Source organism: Lissotriton vulgaris, chromosome 11 (genome assembly GCF_964263255.1).
Source record: "Lissotriton vulgaris chromosome 11, aLisVul1.2, whole genome shotgun sequence".
NCBI classification, from domain to species: Eukaryota; Metazoa; Chordata; class Amphibia; order Caudata; family Salamandridae; genus Lissotriton; species Lissotriton vulgaris.
Window position 1 is genome coordinate 145,795,418 of NC_141699.1, and position 14,814 is coordinate 145,810,231.

The 14,814-nt window shown below is 48.5% G+C and overlaps 1 protein-coding gene across 13 annotated transcripts in view; it reads left to right on the forward strand.

Moving 5' to 3' along the window:
• The window catches only part of CLIP1 (CAP-Gly domain containing linker protein 1), an 804,228-nt gene that overhangs the window by 345,524 nt on the left and 443,890 nt on the right, over positions 1-14,814 (forward strand). For all 13 annotated transcript variants that reach the window (XM_086942960.1, XM_086942953.1, XM_086942958.1 and 10 more), the window contains 2 exons: positions 2,946-3,062; positions 10,669-10,726. In XM_086942960.1, the coding sequence (XP_086799086.1) occupies positions 2,946-3,062; positions 10,669-10,726 (175 nt within the window). The remainder of the gene's footprint in view (positions 1-2,945; positions 3,063-10,668; positions 10,727-14,814) is intronic.

The following is a 14,814-nucleotide window of genomic DNA, read 5'->3' on the forward strand; positions in this document are numbered from 1 at the left end:
GCTCCTTCTGTTTCTCCTGGGCCCTGCTCCTTTCTGTTTCCCCTGGGCCCTGCTCCTTCTGTTTCCCCTGGTCCCTGCTCCTTCTGTTTCCCCTGGTCCCTGCTCCTTCTGTCTCCCCTGGGCCCTGCTCCTTCTGTTTCCCCTGGGCCCTGCTCCTTCTGTTTCCCCTGGGCCCTGCTCCTTCTGTTTTCCCTGGGCCCGGCTCCTTCTGTATCCCCTGGGCCCGGCTCCTTCTGTATCCCCTGGGCCCGGCTCCTTCTGTATCCCCTGGGCCCGGCTCCTTCTGTATCCCCTGGGCCCGGCTCCCTCTGTATCCCCTGGGCCCGGCTCCTTCTGTATCCCCTGGGCCCGGCTCCTTCTGTATCCCCTGGGCCTGGCTCCTTCTGTATCCCCTGGGCCTGGCTCCTTCTGTATCCCCTGGGCCCGGCTCCTTCTGTATCCCCTGGGCCCGGCTCCTTCTGTATCCCCTGGGCCCGGCTCCTTCTGTATCCCCTGGGCCCGGCTCCTTCTGTATCCCCTGGGCCCGGCTCCTTCTGTATCCCCTGGGCCCGGCTCCTTCTGTATCCCCTGGGCCCGGCTCCTTCTGTATCCCCTGGGCCCGGCTCCTTCTGTATCCCCTGGGCCCGGCTCCTTCTGTATCCCCTGGGCCCGGCTCCTTCTGTATCCCCTGGGTCCGGCTCCTGCTGTATCCCCTGGGCCCGGCTCCTTCTGTATCCCCTGGGCCCGGCTCTATCTGTTTCCCCCGGGCTTGGCCCTCTTCTGGTTCCCCCGGGCTTGGCCCCCTTCTGGTTTCCCCGGGCCGGGCCACCTTCTAGTTCCCCCGGGGTGGGCCCCCTTCTCTTTCTCCTGGGGTCTAGCTCCTCATTCTCCTGGGGTCCAGCTCCTCATTCTCCTGGGGTCCAGCTCCTCATTCTCCTGGGGTCCAGCTCCTCATTCTCCTGGGGTCCAGCTCCTCTTTCGCCTGGGGTCTGATTCCTTCTCTTTCGCCTGGGGTCTGATTCCTTCTCTTTCACCTGGGGTCTGATTCCTTCTCTTTCGCCTGGGGTCTGATTCCTTCTCTTTCGCCTGGGGTCTGATTCCTTCTCTTTCGCCTGGGGTCTGATTCCTCCTCTTTTGCCTGGGGTCTGATTCCTCCTCTTTCGTCTGGGGTCTGATTCCTTCACTTTCGCCTGGGGTCTGATTCCTTCTCTTTCGCCTGGGTTCTGATTCCTTCTCTTTCGCCTGGGTTCTGATTCCTTCTCTTTCGCCTACGGTCTGATTCCTTCTCTTTCCCCAGGGGTCCGGCTCCTTCTCTTTTCCCTGGGGTCCGGGTCCTGAGACTGGCTTCTTCTCTTATCCTTTGAGTCTGGCTTTTTCTCTTATCCTTTGGGTCTAGCTTCCTCTTTTATCCTTTGGGTCTGGCTTCTTCTTTTATCCTTTGGGTCTGGCTTCTTCTCATTCCCCTGAGTTAAGCTACTTTTTCCCCTGGTTCTGGCTGGTCTTCTTTTTTAGGTCGAGCCTATAGCGGCAGCGTGCATGCGCTGCTTGCTCTGCGAGGCATGCAGTAATGGAGTATAAAGTGGAAGCTCCGCCCACTCTCCACCCATGTTTTTAATTGGCTCGTGCCATTGTCTTTCGTAAATGTTGCTTTCCGATTGGTTTATAGGCTTCTTAGTCCCTCCTTATGACGGCCATGTCGTCATTTGTATCCTTCTTTGGCTACTAGCCCCTTTACCTTGAGTGTTGCACGGTATGTGTTATTTAGATTGTGAGCACTATTTTCTTTAATGAGGTTCTCTTACTGCCCGTGCCTTCTCCTCCCCTCCTACAGTCCGTGCCTTCTCCCCTCCACCCCCACTTCTGCACTCCCGTTGATCGTGCCTTCTTAACCCCTGCCCGCTGGCACTCCTGTTTGCAATGCAATAAGTCTCGCGTAAATGCGAGTCCTATTGCATTGCAAATGCTTGTTTTTATTTACAGGCTGCATTCCCCTTGGATCATATTTTTCTCCATTCCCTTATTCCTGTTAGCCTTCCTGCCCCTTTACGTGATATATCTTGCTACTATCTTGTCTACTCTGCTCCCTTTTCTTTTCTTCTCTTGGTCTCACAAACTGTCTCTTGCACTCTAGGTTTTTCTAATTTTATTTTTTCTTTCCTTTTTATTCCTTTTTCCTTTCTCTTTATTGTTTTTTTCTCTAACCTCCTTTTCGGGAATCCGCTTCCCGTCCTGCTTTGTCTCTTCCCTTTGTGCATAATGTGCCTGGGGATAAGAGTTAGATCAGAGGAAGCAGACATTTAAACAAAGTATAACTCGAACCGCATCTTGTCCACCATCTAACTCCCCTTCTCTTGTATTGGTTGACATTTATTGCTTTCCACCAAGTGTAACATCATGTTATGGAAGCCTTCATTTTGAAAACTGTTTAATATGCTAAAATGCTAATCGCCTCTTAAGCGGCAGTTGGAAAGACCTGTTGAAATGTGTGGAAAACAGGATCTAACGTGTAATAGTGCAGTAAATAAAACACTTGGGAATTACTGTTCCCCATGGTATTGCATTTCCCCGGTGAGGTGTAACCGCATTTGGAATCAAGAGGCTCTTGTAGTTAAACCCATACTATTTAAATCCGCAAGTGCTTTGCATAAGTACCGAAATTATTGATAAAGTTGCTCATATATCTTGCACTTGATTACTTTAATTGGTTTACAACTTTAGAATCTACAATTTGGATGTTTTTCTTCTGATATTTCCTTAACCAAATGACTGACACCAGTTTACTGTCTAATACAAAGCCCATGACATGGCTAATGAAAAGTCAAACTCCAACATGCAGTTTGTGTACTTAATTTGTTTATTCATTTATTTTAATGTTTGATTGTATGTTATCATTTTTTGTTATTATATGTTAACTGTGGTACTGTTTTTCAGTAATTTATGTTCACATCATATAATATCCCTGTTAGGCCTCTGACTTAGCCATAGAACTACAAGGGCGTGATGACAAAATTGTAAACCTTGAGAAAAACATGGAAGCAGTGAGTGAAATCAAAGATTCATTGGAAAAAGAACTGCAGAGCTTAGTAAGTCAATGTTTTTTTCTTCTGAAAGTGAGACTTTGTGTTATTGTTTTGACGTTTTCTCCCTAAATATTCCTTAATCATTATTTTCAAATGTAATTTCATCGCAGGGTAGAGGACAGAAGAACACATGTTTTATAGGCAACGTAAGGAAGGGAGATAGTGCACATGAGACAAGAATGTGGATTATTTCATGTTGCTGTGTTTGACTGCACAAGTCTTTTTTTTTTGTAGTTTTGAAAAACAAAGTTAGAACTATCCTGTTCGTTTTTTTCAGTTTGAAGTCAATATCCTCCTTTCTCCGTGTACAACCACATTTTTAACTGGTGGATATGACGAAAGAATTATTTATATCTGGGATTGTTACAGTGTTTTTCCATAGATCAGAGGTTCAGTTTATATCCAATTTTCACTCAGTATAACAGGCTGCAGGAAGGACGGAAGCTGTGCCTGAACTCATTTTAAACAACCAGTAACATTGACATGTACGATAATATTTTTTGCTTGACATGTACTTGTTCGGCTAGCACCTGTGAATCCTGATGAGATACTGACAAGTTGGACTAATTCATAAGTTTTCTCAGTACCCCTCCCCAATGAAAAGAGCAGATAGACAAGGCAGACTCTTTGGATGCTGTTATTCTCATCTTTTCAGCCTAGAGTATCTGATAAAGATTTCTAGCCACGGATTCCTTACCTTAGAATTATCCCCGGCGTTAGACTGGATACGGAAATTTTTTAGCAGTACCACTGAGTGGCAGTAGATGGCATAGTTTGGCTCTGTGTCTGTGCCAAAAGTGAAGTGCATAGCGCCTATATGGGTGCTATGTATCAGTCAGCTCTGATACGGAGAGAGTCGCTACCAGTCAGTTTTTTACTTCTTTCTATGTTTTGTCAAAGATGTTTCCTGAGAACTGTTCTTGTTGTGTGCTTACGATGTCCCCTAAGAAACAAGCTGGTTTCAAACCCTGTGGTGTCTGTCACAGGCAGATGTCTTTGGCAGACCCACACCTGCTCTGTCTGTGGTGCTTGGAGCATGACCACAACTCCAAAACCTGTGACGTCTGCCCCACCATAAATTCCAAGGTGCTGCAGGAATGCTCCTTGAAGCTTGTTGCTGCCCGACGACCCTGTGTCGTTAAGCGTTCTGATTGCTCGGAAGGGCGTTTGGACCGCTTTCAAAGCTGCTCCCGACGTTCATCCCATTATAAGTCAGCCTGTATCCTGGATTTCGGGGAGACTGACACTGAGGCTGTTTGGTCTCATGATCTCCTGCATCCTGCTGGTGACGCACACCCGTTTGCATATGTGGACTCTGCAGTGGAACCTGATGTTCCAGTGGGCGCAGCATTCGGGAAATCTCTCCAACCTAGTCCATATCTTGGAGGGAACTGCAAAACATTGCAGTGGTGGCTAACGAACTGTGACTGGGTCAGGGCAGACCCCCTCCCTTTCCCAACCAGAGTTGTCTGTAGTGGCAGATGTGTCTGGGAGAGGTGGATATCAGAAGGCTCTGGTCTCTGGTGTATTCCGGGCTACACATCAACGGACTTGCACTACAGGTGATCTGACTAGCATTGAAAGCTTTTCTTCCTTCGATCAAGGGAAGGCTGGTGCAGGTGTTTGCATACAACCCTACTGACATGTGGTACTGTAACAAAGCGGTGGGGTGGATTGTGGACTCTCTGTCTAGAGGCCTTTCATCTCTGGACATTGCTGGAATATCAGAGTATTTCCCTGGTGGTTCAACACTTTGTGGGCTCTGAATGCCAATGCAAACAAAATCAGCCATTGATGCCTAGCGGATCACAAATCGCGTTTCCATCTGGAGGTGGTGCAAGATCTCTTCCAAGATTGGGGAGAACCTTAGTTAGCTATGTTCGCCACCACCCAGAGCGCACAATTTCATCATTGTTGGGCACTGGAGTTTCCCAGTCAGCTCTCACTTGAAGATGCTTTTCATCTCGAGTGTAGCTCAGGCCTTTTGTAAGATTTCCACTGATAACGCTCATGCCCAGAGTTCTCAAGAATAGCAGTGTAAGAAATGGGGTTGCCAAATCCACAGGGGGGGGTAGCATGGAGCAGAGCGGGCAGGCCAAACTTCGGAGGACATGTGAAGCATCCACGCAGTACCCACATACGACACACCAGGCACACCACAAAAGAGGCACCACACCAGCTTGAGTTGGAAAAATAATAAGTTCTCTATTGTCTCCAACCTGCAAAGGTAAACATAACATAGGCCGTAATCACAACAGGGCGCTAGCGAGCTCCAGGGCAGTATATACCCAGGGGGGATTATTTACAAGGTAATTGGGAACAAGGCTGAAACGGTAAATAAGTCCAAATTGTCCAGCTGAAATATAAAAAGGTTAGCACTTGGCATGTGACGTCAGCGACATCCATATGGGGGAAGAACACACTAGGCGTGGAAGCCCATTATACATAAACTCAAACATTAGGGGTAATAACCCAAAATAGCTGGCATTGGCGTCTCCTGCAAAAAGAATAGGAATCCCCCAGCATTAACATCAAGCAGGAACACCTGTACTAGAAGGCCCATCCAGGTTTCCTCACTAGCATGGAGCATAACAATGGCCTGGTCAGCATAGGGGCACTCCGGGCGCCAACCTGTAGAAAAAGACACTTTCACCTGCATGGGGGGGGGGGGCATGAAAGCATAAAATCAACCATCTGGTATAAAACATCAGTATACCTAGGCATCAGTAACATTAGTAACAGGAGGTACCCCAATGTTAGACCAGGCCTGAATCCCATTTAACCTGAGGCATTAATCACTCTAGCTTAGGCATCACATTAGCACAATCACCTTAGAGGGGCCTAAGATCCCGTGAAGCCGGGGCGGAAACAACACTGCCTGAGTGACACTGGTCTTCAACCTTTTTGGCCCCGGATTATTAGTTTTATGCACCACAGGAGCGTAGGATTCCTCATAAGCAGGAACCACAGGGAACACTTCTTCAAATAAACACATGCAATGACATTCCTTTAGATATCCATCAACATTTCCTTCTGCGGGCACACAACAACTTTGGCCTACGCAGTGTCAATACAGTCCGTATTGCAGGGGGCCCTTCAGTACCTGTACCCCTACCTAGGTGGCACCTCGAGGACAGGGGCCTAGTTGGCAGAAAGCATTCCCCTAACCAGGGGTCACTGGGAGCCCAATACAATCAGCATGTACCGTGAAGGTCCAGTTCAGGGGCCTTAGTTCCTCTTAGGCCTTCCTCCGCTCAACAGGGTAACGGGGCCCGACGACAGTGTCCAGCAGGGGCAGGGAGGTGACCCAGTCGGTTTGTTTAGTCACGGGGGGGGGGCGCTGATCATGTGCCCGATACCTCCCCTCTAGTCACCAATGAGCCCCTGACTTACCCGGCTCTCAGGGCGGCCGCCGGGCGTCTTTCAGCAGGGGACCGGTCCGGTCTTCACCAACGGGGCTCCCTCTTCACTACGGGAGCCCCGCGAAACACCTTCAGCTGGCTTCTTGCTTCACCCGGGCCCCTCCTCTCTCACGGGGACCCGGGACTTCGAGGCTTCTGGCTTCTCTCTTCTGGCACAATCGGGGCTCCCTCTTCCCCACGGGAGCCCCGCCGAGATCCGCTCTGCCCCTCAGCTTCACCCGGGCCCCTCCTCTTTCACGGGAACCCGGGGCTCTCACAGGAGGCCGCCTCACTCCGGCGTACCAGCACAATCGGGGCTCCGTCTTCACCACGGGTGCCCCGCAACACCACAACTCTGCCGGAGCTTCTTCCGGCCTCTTCAGGCTGCCCGGCCGGTAGCCAATCGCTGCGCGGCCCTCGGGGATGTGCCCGCTCTGTCCAATCCGTGCGCGGCGGGCTGGGGACACGACTGGTGACGTCACCGGCGGCCCAGCCACGAGATGCAGGCCGCGTTGGCTTCAGGGCCTATCGCTGCCCTGTCTTCACTTTGGCGGACCTCTCCTGGTACCGGGGGCTGCCGCAACGATGCCCACCACAGCGGGGGGGCCTCCTCGACAGCGCCGGGCTGCAGGGGTGATTTTCGGCGGCAGTAAGGGGTGGGCTCCCTTTCATTAATTATTTGAAACACCACATCAGCGCGCCAAAACGCGGGGTAGGCTCCTGCGGCGCTATTCCTCTCAGCAAAAGGGCGCTATTCACGGCGCACAGCTCCTCCCTCTGCCCACACAGCTCTCAGGGCCCTGGAGCTTAAAGGGCCAGCAGCACTTCGGGGGCCACAACAGTCACAGGTCACAGCCACTAACAGTTCCTTGGGGCACCAACCTCCCCAAAACAGCGCTTTTGCAGCACAGCGTCTGGCAGGCACACCTCGCAAGGGGCCGAACAGTTCCACAGCCAGCCCCAGGTGCACACTCCTCACTTCCAGGTGGCTTCTTTCACGCAGCGCGGGCGTGGTTCACGGTCCCCACAGCGTCAGAGACCTAGGGGGGGGCCTCCTTCGTCAGGGGCCCTGGGGACAGTAGGACAGTAGAGGGGGGGGGGTTGGAGGGGTGCAGGTCCCAGCACACAGGTCCAAGTGGCGGTGACACCTTGCAGCAGGTCCCCTCACATTCCTGTCCCAGTTCTCTCTGTGTCTCTGGTGGCGCATCCCCTTACTTATACCCTCCTCCCAGTCAGTGCCAGAACCTTCTAGAATGTTAGGGGCAAACTGATCTAAACTGGGTGCCAGGCTTCCCTCCAAAAGCTAGGGGTGGCTGGGTAATAAAATCTGGACCGCTGACCTACGGCAGTCAGGTGGCAAAACCCATGGCCATGGCATCCATTTTTAATGAAGAACATTTCAGTCAGGTGCATTTCTAAAATGGGGGAATATTTCCTGCACACCATTTCGTGACATTACAATTTAAAACAGGGCAACTCTTACCACACTTGACCTATACGGGTTTATTACCATGGGGGGGGACATCCCAAATTAGTGGGGCAAAAAGCGAAAAATTCTGGGGGAAAGGGCCAAGTCCAACAAGCAGGAACAACTGGGCCCAAGGCATTCTTGTGTCTCCAGATTAGGTACAGAGAGTTTGGTATTCCATGCTCTTGAGCTTGCGCATCAGCCCTCCGATCAGGCTCCCCTTTGTGAATAATCTCCTGTTGCAGCAGCAGGCCAGGGTGTTGCACCCAAACCTGTGCATACTCTGACTTCATGCTTCACGATTGAGCGGCAACAGTCAACAGCTTTTGACATTCCCTTCCAAAGTTTGTAATGTCATTTTGGCAGTCAGACATCCCTCCACCAAGACGGTGTACTCCTGCCATTGGGACACATTTGTGACATATTGTGGCTCCAAGAATGTTGACTCTTTCTGCAACTTTATCCCAGGTTTTATCGTTTATTCTATCTGCGGTCCAGGAAGGCTCTGCTCTGGGCATTGTCAAAAGCTATCTTTCAGTCATTCCAGCTTTCTTATGAGTGCCAGACCAACTTTCTTTGTACAAGTCACACGTTGTGACTTGTTTCCTACAGGGACCCCAACACCAAACCATTAATTATGCCCCAGTGTGATCTCTATCTGATGTTGACCTGTTTAATGTGTGCGCCCTTCGAGCTTCTCTACAACTGTTCACTCTATTTACTCACCTTCAAAATGCCTTCTCTGGTGGCCATAACATCAGCCAAGATGGTCAGCGAACTATAAGCACTCTCTGTACACTACATTCTACCCAGACAAAATGGTTCTGAGAACTCGTGCCTCCTTTCCCCCAAAAGTGGTGGTACCTTTTTCAAGTGGGTCAAAATATCACTATCTACCTTCGCTCCACCTCACTCTTCTAAAAAAGAGGAGAGACTCAACCACTTGACTCCAAAAGAAACTTTGTTCTTCATTTATCGAACTAAAGAGTTCCGGGTGGACATTCAACTCTTTGTTGGCTACTTTGGGGAGAAGAAGGGGACAGCTGTGTAGAAAAGGGCCATCTCACAATGGATAGTTCTCTGCATAAAAATTTCGCTATGCACTTGCCAGTAAGCAACCCCATGAGGGCTTACATGCTCATTCTACTAAAGCTTTAGCTCACAGGATCCCTATCCTAGACATTTGTAGGCGGCAATGTGAGCATCTCTCCACACTTTCACCAAGCACTCCTGACTGGATAGTCAGGTTCGTTGTGATGGGCCTTTTGGTCTAATCTTTTTGCAGACCCACCTCCGGGTAGGTATTACTTGGGTATCTATTGTAAGGTAAGGAATCTGCAGCTAGAAGTCACTATCAAATGAACAAGTTACTTACCTTCAGTAACACCTTATTTGGTAGAGAGATTATGTAGCTGTAGAGTCCTTACAGACTCTCCCATCCTCCCCTCACTGTGAATGGATTCTCTGCATAGGGTCACCATTCTGTATTTTGGTGCTGCCCACCAGTACCTCAGCATCCTTTGTGGTTCTGTGCTTCTGACATAGAAAGGTTGCAAAAAGAAACTGATGTCAATGTGCTGAGGTGCACCACACACATGGCTTCTGGCTCTGACGATGTGAAGCCTAAGGGCGCCACCAAGCGGCGTGCAGGGGTACTGCGCAAGGATTTCTGGATCCAGTCTGATGCCTGGGTATAATTCTAAAGTACGGAATCTGCGGCTAGATAGTCTCTACCAGATATGGCGTAACCGAAGGTATGGAACTTTTCTTCTATTTCCGAACAATATCAGAGATTGTGTTTTTGTAGTAGCAGTTAAACCTTTGCATAGGTTTTGCAAGTCAGGGAAGTGGTGTTGCAGCACCCCCCCCCCAAAATAACCATGCTGGAGTTCAAAGGGTGAATGGGCACTACAAATTCCTTTATATTTTGGTTTTATCATTTGCCTTGTTTCAGAGACTGAGGTCAAAAGTCAGGCTACATCTTCTGACAAATTGCTGCTTATTCTTTACTGTGTATATTGGTTTCTGCTTTCTTTGACTGCAAAATGAGGGTATTTTGTAAAGTGATCTATAGGACAATCTTGCTGAGGTACTGAGATTGTGACTTGAAAGGCTGATACATCTTCAGTGAAACTTGATTTCCACACATTATTGTTTTTGTGGGATATCGTTTTAGAAGTAAAAATGATATGCCTGTGCAAATGTAGTGGCTGTTGCAATGGAAAGTGTGCTGTCTGTAAATGACAGTGTACATCACTCTATGCTTTAGTAATGTATTTGCACTAGTATGTTTACAAATGCACTACAAACTACATACTACACCCCTTTCAATCTCTTACTGAATACATTTGTTACACTTGTTCTTTGTGTGAAGGTTGGAGTTTTCACCAACCCTCCAACTTAATTTATGTAACATTGATGACAGCAGCCCCACTCTAAAAATTGTTTCAGCACCGCTGCAACTTTTTGGAACTTGTTTGTGAGTTTACTGTCTAGCTTAACTTTCAGGCGAGAAAGTCACACTGTCCTTTTTCATGCTGACATTTGTGACACCCAGGAAACCACTCATATATTTACTGTGTGCTTAAACCATCTATCCTTTAACAGGGATTTGAGTGGACTTGTTAGACATGGTGTACTCTCAGATATTGTTTGCTGACCTCTTTAAAGCTCTTCGTGTTTCAGAATGTTAACCTGGCCCCAATTTTAATTCTAACTCTTGAATTTGATTCTGTTTTAGAAAACAACATTTACCAAAACCACAAAAGATGCAGAGTGTCTGCAACTGACTATGCAAGGTAAGGGTTTTATTGTTCGAATGACTAAGAAGTTTTTTTATTTTGCTTTGTTGTAGAATGGTTTGGCTTTAGGAGGCTATTAAAACCAGTAATTGTGCTTATGCCCTAAAATAAAGATATGTTTAAACTGTGTGCAATGTTACAAAATATAATTAAAATACAATCAAACATATGGGTCCCGATTACGATGCGGCCCTGAATGGGCTGCATCATAATGGGCCGCTCTATTTCCTTTCCGACCGGCTCATTATGATGGAGGCGGTCGGAAAGGAAACCGGCCGGTCATTTCGGCTGGCATCGAAAGGCTCGAGAGCCCGTTGTCCCGTCAGAAGCCGGCTAGTCATCTCAAGGGGAGGCCTTTCCGCCCTTAAGATTACAATGCACTGTTTCTGACATGGTTTCCATGTCTTTCTTTCCGACATGGAAACCCTGTCGGAAAGTGTGTTTGAGGGCCCACAGCAGGGCACCCTTTGTGCACAGCTTCCTGTTGGAGGCTGATGGGGCACCTATGGTGCCCCCTGTTGATCCCTGCACCTTGTGGCAGAATCCTTGAGGTTCCTGCCATGGGGTGCAGGGATGAACCCACCTCCCATTTCACTGTTGGAGCATGCATTACTCTGGTTTACAGCCTCAATGCTCCCATAGTGAAATATAGGATTGCGACTGAACCCCAATAAGGCGGTCGGGACCGCCGACTGGGTGTTGGTTGGTCCCAGGACCGAGTCTTTGTCGTCCGCCCGACATCGAAATCAGGCCCATAGTGTTTTGTCTATGTTCTAAACTCCCCCCCCCACCCCCAATCCGCTCCTGGTTTCCTAGATCTAATTTCAACTAAAATCACATACTTAATATAGTTTTTTGCGGTGCACATCTAGGTGAGCTGCTTCTGCTGTAATTAAAAGAATCTCTGTGCTGTACTAGAGTGCACATTGGAGTAAGGTTTATGCTGTCAGAATATTGCAGGCACATCAATACAGCAAGGCAAGACAGCAGCCTTTGGGCACTGCTTTGTGATGTCAGATTACAAAGCAAAGCTTAGAAAATTGCCTTTTTGTTTGTGGATAGTGAGTATTCCAGAGGCAAATGCTACTTTTTTTACAGCACCAAAAATCTTTGCACTATTCGTGGTCAACAAAGCATACGCAAAAAGTAATGTGTTGTTAAAAAGTATTAGTTTGAGGCATGTGGGCTGCTGAATTCATATCTGTGCATAGATCGCCGCCTAGTGTTGGGTCCGGATGATTGCACATTGTTGTCCTGGAAGAGTCTTCGAAGTATCACGAGATAGGTGGCTCCTCCCTTGGACTACAGTGCGCATGGGCATCCTCTCCATGCTAAGATTGTTTTTTTCCGCCATTGGGTTCGGATGCACTTTCAAGCACTCCAAGTTCGGAAAACTTTTCAAAAGGCCAAAAGGCCTTCGGTTTCGTCGGTATTGTTTGCGATCGGTACCGATAACATCCTTTAACTTTACTTTGCACTCCGGTCGTCTAATCTGACCGTTAAGCCTTTTCGACGCCACGTGGACCAACGGTCGATGGAACGAAGTCCATTCAAGTACTGCCCACAGTGCAACTCGAAGTTCCCGCACACCGATAAACATCCAGTGTGCAACAAATGCTTGTCTCCAGATCACAATGAAGACAGTTGCCTAGCTTGTGCCCAGTTCCGATCCAAAAAGACTATTCGGAATCGACGGGCGCAAAGGCAAGAAATGCAGAGGTCGGCACCAGAGCCTGAGAATATCTTCGATGACGAAGAAGAACTGCTTGACGCTGAAGACTCGGATCAAGAAGAAGAGCATTTCTCCGAGCACGACTCTGACTATTACAACGACGACGAAGAAATCGTCGGTCGAAGAATACGACCAAGATATCGGAGCTGTGGAAGACGACTCCGATGGCGACAAGGGGCCAACCGTGAGTACACCGCCCCATATAGACACTAAACCAATATCAGAGACTCAGGTCAAGGCATCGCCAACTGGCCTTAGCCAAGACCAATATACTGGTTCTACAGCCCCGCCATACCGCCCGGCTAAGAACATACAAAAAGAGCCATCTGAGACACGTTTTCCAAGGCCAGGCCCATCGAAACCAAAACTCGTCGACACGACAGTCTTCGGACCGAACGTCGTCGAACCAAAGGTGATAAAACCAAAGGGCGTCGAGCCGAAGGCTACCGTTCCATCAACACCTTCGAAGCCAAAGGCCGTCGATTCGATATCGAAGCCAAAGGCCGTCAAATCGACTTCCAAGCCAAAGGCCGTCAAATCGACCTCCAAGCCAAAGGCCATCAAATCGACCTCAAAGACAAAGCACGTCGACTCGAGCAAATCGAATTCAATGGTCGAAAAAGGAAAAAAGGGCGTCGACGAACAAAAAAGGCCTACGCCCAAGGCGGTCATCGAATCGAAACAGAAACCAAAAGTAGACCACACCAGATCAGTCGAGCCAAAGCCCATCGATCCGAAAAGGGACGTCGAGCCAAAACAGCCAACTCAAGACGCAACTCTAAACCCTAAACAGGTTATCGAACCGACCAAACCGCTCGGTCCGAAAACAGTGGTGAAGCCAGTAAAAGACGTCAGACCGATTAAACCTGTCGGCAAACCTCAAAAACCAATCCAGGCAACAAAAGCGGTCGAACCGAGTAAAGGTATCGAACCGAAAAAGGACAGATCAAAACCTACGGCTCCAAAGCAAAAGACTGTGGAAGAGGAAATCATCCATCCAGACCCATCCACAGAAGATCAGTCAAAACTATATATTGACCCAAATACTGGGAAAGTGACTGTTTATACAAGGAAGAAAAGACCAGTGCCAAGTGAAGGCGTTTCAAAAATTCCCCTAAAAAAGAAAAGAGACTGTGCTACCTCTCCTTTTCTTTTCCAACCTATCTCTCCAGCTATGCCTGCTACTCCATACACACCACACTCACCTGCACGCTCTGACTACAACCTAGATGAAGATCAGGATGCAGAGGTTTTTTTTTGAGATATGCAAAACCCATATATAGACCCCAATACACAACCATTGGGGGATGGAGGTGAGCCAGACAATGAGGGGGCTCTACCCATTACAGACCCTACTGTATACCCAGCTAAGCCATCACCCACAGAAGACACAGTGGCTTTTAACTCGTTAATAGACAGAGCTGCAACCTACCATAATGTAGATATGCATTCTGATGCTATAGAAGAGGACTTTCCATTTGACACACTGGCAACATCAGAAAGAAGTGTCAGAACACTCCCCATGTTAAAGGGCGTCCTAAAGCACCCAAATGACATTTTCAAAGACACTGCTAGGGCACGTGTCATCAACCCTAGAATAGAGAAGTATAGGGCTGCACCAGTAGACCCTACATACATCAGGGGACAACTGCCTCTAGACTCATTGGTAGTGTCCAACGCACGAAAGCGTGCAAATTCTAAACAACTGGGGAGGCTCCTCCTCCTGACAAGGAGTCTAAGATTTTAGAAGCATCAGGCAAAAGAGTAGCAGCGCAAGCAGCAAACTCATGGAGAATAGCCAATACACAGGCCTTGCTAGCCAGGTATGACAGGGCACACTATGATTCTTTAGAAGGACTTACCCGAGCCTTTCAAAGAGCAGGCAGATGAACCTATACAGGAGGGAAAGCTCATCACCAATGCCTCCATTAAGTGTGCTATAGACGCGGCAGATACAGCTGCACGATCCATTAACACAAGCGTGCTGCTTAGAAGGCACGCATGGCTTCGCATATCTGGATTTAAAAACGAAGTACAGGCCACAATTCTTAACCAGCCTATAAATCCAGATTTTTTGTTTGGTCCAGCAGTTGACTCAATTCTGGACAAAATGAAAACGGACAACGAAACAGCAAAGTCCATGGGAGCCCTTCAGTTCCAACAACACAGAGGCTCCTTTCGTCGTTCCAGTTATAGAGGAATGGCGCGAGGTAACACATCGCAGCAATCCTCCACTTACAAAACAAATACGCAATCCACATACAATAAAAACACAAACAGGGGTGGATACAGAGGGAATAACACAAAGGGCAGGGGTCGTGGAGGAAATGCCAATATATCCTCCACTAACACC